Source organism: Pseudopodoces humilis, chromosome 1 (genome assembly GCF_049639895.1).
Source record: "Pseudopodoces humilis isolate 2021_Gansu_Grassland_sample_001 chromosome 1, ASM4963989v1, whole genome shotgun sequence".
NCBI lineage: Eukaryota > Metazoa > Chordata > Aves > Passeriformes > Paridae > Pseudopodoces > Pseudopodoces humilis.
Window position 1 is genome coordinate 111303535 of NC_142200.1, and position 9609 is coordinate 111313143.

At 43.2% G+C, this 9609-nt stretch overlaps 1 protein-coding gene across 1 annotated transcript in view; it reads right to left on the minus strand.

Annotated features, from left to right (window-relative positions):
• The window catches only part of TGFBR2 (transforming growth factor beta receptor 2), a 59440-nt gene extending 51626 nt beyond the window's left edge, over window positions 1–7814 (minus strand). Inside the window, exon 1 of the mRNA XM_005519145.3 lies at window positions 7653–7814. Coding sequence (XP_005519202.1) covers window positions 7653–7746 — 94 coding nt within the window. The 5' untranslated portion in view covers window positions 7747–7814. The remainder of the gene's footprint in view (window positions 1–7652) is intronic.
• Between the last annotated feature and the right edge of the window lie 1795 nt (window positions 7815–9609).

Below are 9609 nucleotides of genomic sequence, written 5' to 3' on the forward strand. Positions count from 1 at the left end.
ATCAAACCATGCCAACAGGTGATGTATAGACATGATGAACTTAATCCCATTTTGGGCTGCAGAATCCACAACAGGATTAAAACTGGAGGGAGATGGCTCACATGCACCTCACATCTAAAATATTTAGATCCAGGAGAATTACAGGTCAACACTTGATCAACCTAACTGACTCCCCTTTTCTTTCTAAGTCAATAAATTGAGTACCAGCTCACTTATGGTCCTTCTGGATAAAATATTAAACAAAATTAAAAACCACATCCACATTCTGAGGAGGAACTTGTCCTTTAGTCCTCATTTCCCATTCTCCATTTTTCTCCCTTATTAACCAACTACACCAGCACTAGAAGCTTACCAGTGATGAGGGAGTGTCAGTTTTCATACATCTTAGGAAATGCACATAACTGATTTCAAAGGAAAGGCCTGGTCTTGATGACAGATTATCCTTCTTAGATATTTATCTTTTTTTGGAACTATTTATCCCACAATTCATCTGCATCCTCCCAGATTTCCCTACCATGACTTCCTGGGTAAAAATCCTTAATGATACCTCACAAGAAATTTCGAAGTATTCTCTTTCCCTTGACTGCCTGAAATCTCCCATTCTTCATGTTCTGAGGACTTCAAAAAGCTGCAGTCAAATTACTCTTTAGCTCCAAGAAAGAGAATCAGATCACTCTGGCTCCTGTAAGACTGATACCACAAAAGTCCCCTCAAGGGAATTACAGCCTCATAACATACAGTTGCCTATTATTTATTCTGTGGCCAGATTCTGCCAGCTGGTATAAATCAGGGCAGGTTCCTCGCCTTCAACAGAGGAAGCTGATTTATGCCAGCTGACAGTCTGGCTGCACACGTTCCACTTGCACAATGCTGGTTTTTAAAGAGACCTGTTAAAGTGCCCCAGGCACGTAAGAACCACGCTCGGGTCTTTACTTGGAAAATGTTGCTCGGAGGATTAGAACTGTGAGACCTTCCTGCTGCTCTCTGGGTGTACTGTGCAAATTCACTTGCATTTCTAACAGAAGAAAGTCTCTAAGCCCTGAGAGAGTCACCATGACCTTAGGAACAAAGATGCATTTTCTAATGTCCCCTGCATAGACCAGTTTTTTAACTGAGCTTTAATGCTGCATTAAACGAAACCCACGGGAACACCAATGCAGTGTTTTGGAGGAACTGATCTGCTGCTCAGAGGGCAGAATTGATCCTTCAGAACTTGTGTTACTGGTAACTATAAACACACTATAAAGAATGTGGTGTGACTTGCAAATCACTGGCTGTACGCACAGCTTTGGCTGTTCGAGAAATCTTTCTTTTTTTTCCCTAAAACCTCAGGTATCTACTTACAGAACAGGGAAACAGCTCGTTTGAGGGTGTGGGCTGAAGTGGTTGGGTACAAACAGAAGATAGTAGGAAACAAAAGACAGCTTTCTAATACCTCTGGTTTCAGAGTGTCATTGAAAAGGCACAGTGTTAATCCCAGGTGTCATTGTAGGGATGTAACTGCTGGGCTGTCAACTGAAGGATGCTTTAACTGAGAGGAAGCAGATTCTGCTATCTGTTCCTGAAATATATTAGTTTCAGTCAAATTTTTGCCAAAAACACTACTCTGGGTGAGCAGAGAACTGGAATCCTGGAATTAGACAAACAGGACTGTTAATAACCATAATTGTGGTTCCTTTCCATGACAGAAACTTCTGAATACAGCTTGGTATTACGATATGAAACAAAGAGCAGAAGACGCCAGCCATTCAGAGCACTGCCATTCCCACCCAAGGAGCCAAGGAACACATGGCTACAGGTCAACCTTAAAAATGCTGTCAGGGAAATGTTTTTCCTGCCCCACAGAGTGCTTCAACATTTCATACATTTTCATACTCACAACAGAGTGAAACCAAAATCATTTGAGGTGGTAGATAAGGGGATGTCTGTATATGCATACCCAGTGAGAGTGACAGCCCTCCAATATCCTGGGGAGAGTGGATAGGGGGAGCTCCAGTTTCAAATGTGCATTTTGTGAGTCAGGCCATGCACTTAATCCCACCTTTCTTCCACTGACCAGTGTTTATTCTAATTATTGATTAATGATTATTTCTCTGTCTTTCTATATCAGAAATTCCACTGTGGACTATGGAAGAAACAAAAACAAAAAACAAAAAAAAAAAAAAAAACAAAAAGGAAATGTTTCCTGATGAAAGTTTAATGGAAACTGGTACATTTCCACAAATTGTTTCAGTTTAGACAAATCAGCATTTTCCCATGAAAAACAGTGTCAAAAACTCTCAACTAGCTCTAATTCTAACCAGATTAACTCAGGGATGAATGCCAGCAGGAAGTTCTTGCTAAATACCTGTTGTTTGAGCAAAGGAAAACTACTTCTTCCCGAGATGATCTTCCCAGAGGTGAAAAGGCTTTAAAACCCATATGAAAAAAAAGGCAGGTAGTTCCAGCTGTAACAACTACAATGACATTCACAGCAAGAGAAAGAGCAAGGAAATGGCATATTTTAAAAAATATGCATGACCATGGACAAATCAGCAACTAGTATTTCCCCTGACGCTACTAATGTTATTGTTTCTTAAAATCTAGAACAGTTGCTAAAGCTCTGCAGCAATGCAAACAAGCTGACATTTGTCCATATGAACTGCTGGCCAGAGCTCTTAATACCTGCTTCAATTTAAATTCTGCTTAAATTCCTGGAAGCTAATGGACATACAAAAGGAGCATGCTGTCACCAGCAAAAACAGAATTAGGCAATTCCTGGTGAGATTTGTTAGTTCTAACTACTCCTCTGGATGAGATTCCATCAGTGGATGAAGTTTGAAGCAATTTGCTCTTGTTACATATCTTACCCTAAACATCAGTACACAACTAAAACTGTGTTCTTTCAGGCAGTAGGATATAAAATGTTGTACTCAACAAATGCCAGTGCTACTGCTGCTCTGTTGCTATGCCAGAGAGCAGACATAATATGAAAAACAACTGCTGAAGACTTAGCTGGGTCACTGAGAACCCAATTCTGCAAATGTTTAGTGTCAACCTATTGCTTACAGTGGCATTTGCCCTGTCCCAGTGTGTACACCCACTCCCTGCTGTAAAAGCAATCTATCCATTGTAGTAAGAAGCTTCTCTGTTGTTTCTTAATACAACACCTGCCAGTGAAATTAAACTTCAAAAGGACTTTGGCTGTCAAAGCCAAGACATATTCCTTCTGATTTATTTTAGTCTATTTTAACTTTCGAAATAAGAGTTCAGAGAAAAGCGCAAGTATTTTTTCATTACCTTTGATTTTATTCCTGAAACTATTTTGTAAGGGTTCAAAAAACACTTCCCATTATCCTGTAAAAAAAAAAAAGAAAAAAAAAAGAAACAAAAACCCTTCTAACACCAACAAAAGTTACTGCTAAAGACTTACTAAGTAACCCAAATCTCAGCACTAACTCTCTTAGACTAGGATTCAGCCAACTTTCTTTTTTGTATCAGGACTGGTTCTCCACTATTTCATGCTAGGAACCCCTTGTACTCTCCAACATCTTTAGAGACTGGTTGATATCTCAGTCAATTTTACTGAGTTTGCAGTGCTCTGGCAATACAAACTATCTAATGTTCCTGGGATGTGCCTACCTGGGTATTTCCCCTGAGTCAGAAGGCTCCTCTGCAGCAAAGGAAATGATGCTGTTGTCTCCCACCTGCCTCAGGGCACACTTTCATTCCTCTGCTTGTCAGGTGCCAGGAGGGCTGTGGGAACCACAGACAAATCAAGACTGTAGTAGATCAGCCCATTCTGCTGACCCAGGGACCACAGAGGTGGCTGGAAGCCCTGCCTTTCACCGTGCCACCAACGATGGGCTGTAGCCATGCCAGCCAGTGTGGAGATTGCACGGACCACTTTCCATCAGAATCTGTCACTGCACAGAGCGCTGAGCATGTTTCATACCTAGCTGATACAAATGAACCCTGTTATAAAAGATCCAAGAGCAACAGATTGGGCTCAACCAGTTGGTTTTGCTCATTTTGGCAGTACTGAAAGTAAGTAACCTCTTCCTCTGAGGTCAGAGCAGTGGCAGTGAATGCTAAAAAAGTGCATATAGCACATACACACACTATTGAGAAAAGAGTTTCTATGCCACAAATGCGAAAAAATATCAAAATATCACTTTAAAAATATATAGCAGAGGAAATACAAGCATTGGAAACTCCAATAACTGGTGTTACAGAGATACTATGCTCTTTTTTTTTTTTCCCTCCCCTCAAAAGAACAAATGCTTTCTAAAAGTCTTTGAAAAAAACAAACTTGCAAAAACCTCCACAAATCAAACCATGAGGAATTTTCCTTCTGGTAAGAGCCCGACACCTATGTATTTCCTCCTATGTTCAAAGTTAACCCTGTCACAATGACAACTTTTATCAGGCACCATTATAGTATGCTGCATCTTTGAAACTGTAACAATTCATCCCAGAAAGGAGAATTTCATTTTGAAGCAATGCTGTTTGACTAAATATGGGTCATATAATAGTGAGTGTTTATAAAATATGAGTGAAAAAAATACGATGAATATGAAAAACTCTGAATTACTCCATTGCCCTTTTTTTTGACATTACTTTGGAAACTGTCTCAGGAAACCTGCTATAACTCTATTTAACTCTACTAATGCTAATGGAACTATATTCATTTGCAGCAGCTTAAGATCCTAGCCTCATAATTTTTTAATAGAAACCATTCCGATACAGAATTCACCGCCTGAGTATTAGAGAAGTGTGTTATGCCAAGGAACTAAAAATAGCAAGTAAACAAAAGTGTTTTTCAAAGTCTTATGTATAAAAACCTCACAATTCAAGGATACCCCATAAATAGAAGAAAATGCAATATCATCACTGATATATCCCTACTTCCCTCCTGAAATACCTGGAAAAATGCCAGTTTTAATGTGGGGCAGGAATACATTTTAGACTCAATCCTGTTACAAACATGTTCCATCCCATTACAAGATGTTTACTCTGCTACTTCCCTTTTGCAAATATCTGAATCTCTAAATTTGATTTTCATACTATAAAATTAACTGACTCTGATATGGCTTTCAAAAAAATAGACAATAATGCAAATAGAGTTTGGCTGAACAGAGAAATTAAGTTCCTGATGTTCAGCAATGAACAACTATTATATGGATGATTCAAAAAAACAAATTTCTGGTTATGATAACCCAAAGATAAGCTAGAAATTCATATTCCCTTGAACACACGAATACTAATTTCTTACGTGGGCAACTGCTGTTTTGCACTGACATTGAATAAATGCTCAATAAATCATTCAAAATCATTCACAAAAATCACACCTTGCCCTTTTACTCTATGGAAAAAAAGTCAATTACTTGTGTGTAGAACAGGACACAAGAGTATCTTTTTCAAAGCAGATAATTCCTATTGAACCTGTTCATGAATTTGTGGGTTTGTCCAAAATCTTTATGGGAATGTGTCATTCTTGTTTAATATTTTGCTGTGAAGAATGTTAAAATGAAATTTTAGCTGGTGCTTTGTTAACCAGCCATCTGGTTAGTTAGTAGGCATACCTGGGAACTGAGCTCTTTTCAGACTGATACATCTCCTTTTTCAGTCTTACTATACTGCTGAGTTATTTACAAAATAAGTAGGTTTTTTGTTGGTTTTTTTTTTTCTGTTTTGTTTTCCCCCAAGGATTTGGCAGCTCTAGTTTTCATTCTGGTGCCAAATAACTACCAACATCCAAACCTCACACTTTCTGCTCCACAGAACTGTTGCTTTCTGATCCACTCTTCCTGTTGTAATAGAACTCTATGGCACAACAGAATCCTGTGGTGATTATCAAAACAGCTTTTGGAGCTATGGGATAGATTATCATCTGAATAACTACTCAGTTTTGGTCATTATAGGGTGTAGATGAAGATGAGTATGGAAAATGCTGGAATTGTAGCCAGTTTATGTTCTTTTTCCTCACTGGACCTATGACAAGAAAGAAGAATAAACTCTTGAGCTATGCCGGTTTTTAAATCTACCCACAGGTTGAGACTGTCTAACTGACTGAGTAGAAAAAAAACCAGTATAATAATAAATAACACAAGATTAATGAAAACTGAGCTTCTCCATTTAAAGTTTTTGCAATGGGAATCTGCAAAAGTTTGGGGCTGGGGTCAAAAGAAAGCCATCACTAGTTGAGTATGATTTTTATTTATGAAAAATTATAAAATACATATAAAAAAATTAAAAAGAAGCCACACACCTCAAATTTAATATAATTTTGATTTGTGGGATACCATAGTGTCTTATTCTTATACTGTTCTCCTGCCTTAAGCTTTCATGAGTAACTTTGCAGGTATGCAAGACCTGTTGACTTTGACAGGGCTATTAATGAAGCATGAAGTTATTCAAAACTGCACATAGCTAAAGGCAGTAGCTATTCAAGAGTTATCTACTTTATGTTGATATGTTTCAGCCAAAATTTGGGATCACAGCTGACCACGAAAGGACCAGACAGGAGAATCAGCAGGCCCAGAGCAAAGTTTGTATTAACCCAGATATCTGCATACCTTACCTGAAGACTAAAACTAGATGTGCTATCACAAGACATCTTAGAAATCTACTTACTTCTTCACAAGTGTTTTGGATGCAGTTTGCTGCAATCTGCTGTTCTCTTTTTAGGTTCACCACTTGTGCTGCAACGTGATTTAGGACCTAACCTTGATATTACAGATGTTAATTCACAGATGTGGATACCTACTGGCAGGACGGGGCAGAAAACTCCTCAGGGCAGGAATCCTGTTTCTGCAGTGGAACTTTAAGCTCGTAACATATTATAAATTATAATATGAAGAATACTGCCAGCCACAGACCCTAAAAACCTATCTAAGGATGTCTTGGTAGAAGCAGGGTAAGGATTATAAAGTGTCACTTTTAAAGCGAGTCAAACAACATGCCCAGTCAGTGCCAGAGGAATGAGTGCTTTTCAGTCCAACTGCTCACAGTCACGGATAAACTCTGCTCTTAGCAGAAACTCACACTAAACCCAAGTTTTGGTAACTAAGTGCAGACGCACGCAGCAGCAGCGGGCTCTGTGGCCACGCACAGGCCCTCGCCCCCAGAGCCGCCCGAGGCACCTCCATCCCCGTGTGCAGGGACAGCCGGTGCGCGGCCGGAGCTGCGCTGCCGAGGGGCCGCGGCTTCCCGGCCCGCGCCCCCGGCCCGTCCCTCACGCACGGGGCCGGCGCCAGGTGCGGGAGCCGCCGCAGCAGCTGCGGGCAGGGCCTGCAGCCCTTCCCCGGCCACCGCAGGCAGCTCCCCACATGCCCTCTCCGGCCTCCTCCGGCCCCAGCAGACCCTGCTGATTTCCTGCCAAATCCGCTCCTTTCTCCCTCCTACTCCCTCCACGGACGGACCTCAGCTTTGGCCGCGAAACCCCGAGATTCCCAGCCCTTTCTTCCCCGCTTTCGCTCCCGCAGGGCCATCAACAAACACGCTCGCCCCTCCTGCAATGTTTCCAGCCTCAAAACTTTCTTAGCAACCGTGTCGCCCGCCTCCCGCGGCGGACGCCTGTCCCTCGCCGCCGGCCGCCCTCCCCTCCCGCCCCGCCGCTGCCTCCGGCCCCGGCAGCTGTCAAGCGGCAGCGCGGGCCGGCGCGCACTTACCCCGGAGCAGAGCGGGGACCGAGCTGCCCATGAGCACCCAGAGGGAAAGGCGCAGCAGCAGCCGCCGCAGGCTCCTCGGCAGCCGGGGAGTCATCGCGGAGCCGGATCGGCACGATCGGCCGGCGAGCCGCGGGCGGGGCGCGGGGGCGGCGGGGAGGCCGCGGCGGCGGTGGCGGGGCTGGCGGCGAGCGGGGCTGCGCCGCTCCGCTGCTCGGGACCGCGGGTGACTCACTGAAACTTCACTTCGGCGCTGCAGGGGAAACAGGAAATCTTAAAACTTCGCAAACAGCTGGGCAGGACTTTCTTACTCTTACAGTAGTTCCTTCTCCCCCTTCCCACAGTCACCCCCTCCCCTGCTCTCGCCCTTTTTCTTTCCTTTTTCTTTTTTTTTTTCCTTTTAACATGAAACCTCACCCAGTTGGGTGTCAATCATCTGCCAGAGGCCAGCCCCTCTCAGGTCTGGCTCTCCCAGCCCCGACGTGCAGCCCGGATCCCTCCGCCTGCCTCCCTCCGAGGCGGGGACCGGGCACTGCCGCCCGCCCGGAGCTGCACCGTGCCTTGCGAGGAGGATCAAGGTCGGCAGGAAACCGCCAGCTCGGAGGGCTCCTTCTCCCTGCGAGTTGAAAAGGACCCAGTCGTGTCATCTGGGACATGGGGACTTTGCAGGGCTCCTCCTCGCATCCGTATCCCTGCCCTTAACGATGCTGCTGCAGCAGCCTGTTTCCTCCTCTGCAGAACTGGTATCGGAAAGAAGAACGTAACCCCCAGATGACCTAAAGCAGGGAGCAGGGTGGGTTGAAGTCAGGGTAATAGCAGGAAATGTTCACACAGACTAGCTGGGCACTCAGCTTGCAGATGTTGAAGTTGACTGGAACGACTTGTCACCTGCTGCTTATTTTATTCCCAAATAGGCTGGTCGTGCACAAGTTTATCTCAAATGCTGTGTATGTGACAGAAATGAAGTTCCATCCCTCTCCAAAGGAACTTCTATCAGAAGAGATTTTGCCTTCTCTGAAAGGGGGAAGTTACATCTAGGATTTAGAGAGTAGGACCACACTGGTGGCACCACCTTTTCATGGCCCAGTCAGTGACTGTAAGAACCATTCTGTTTTGAACCTGAATAAGGCTTGAGCTCTCTGCCAGTATAAATCCAGCCACTGCATTGCCAGCAGTTGTATTGAGACCCGTTTTCAGCTCACAGTCTTCCTTCCTCTCTGAGTTAAATGGCCGGGCATTGGTTAAAGGGTAAACTGATGCACATAGGGATAATTTGAGGGCAATTGTTCAAACGTTGTTGGTTTGTTTTTGTAGATATACAGATTTGGGTATTTCAGAAAAAGGGGTAAGCCCTCAGGGGGAATATATGTAATTGTGCTTTGAATGTCCCAGATCACCTCTCTTTGAATTTGGAAATGTTTGTATAAATAATTTTAACAGACCTTTTAAAAAAAATTGTTGTGATTTTATGTAAATTTAGTTTTTAAAATTCCCTAAATGCATATTTTCACCATGAAGTCTCAGTTTATGGTACAGAGTCTCATAAACCTCTCCAAGAGCATTTTCCTCTCTCTCACCTCTTTTTAATATAGTCAAGATTCACTTCAGTCACTACCTTCCAGAGGTAAGAAAAGTTGCAGACTCCCCTTTGAGCACAGACTGGTGTGTTCTTACCAGTTCCTGTGTACCAGCTCTGTGCTAGAAGGTGTTTCCAGTATCCATTTAAACACAAGCATTTCTCAGCCACCACAGTATATACTCTGTGCTGTACACTGCTGTACACTGCTCTCTCCTTGGAGCTGTCAAGCTGCAGGTGCCAAAGAGTTGGTGTTTGCTTAGAAAGTTGGCTGTCTGTGCTGAACTCTCCTGTTGGTTTTTGGTGACTACCTTGCAACATGAAAAAGAAGTTTCAAAGCAAATAAGTACATATTTAATATTAAAACTTTATTCTTCAAACCTG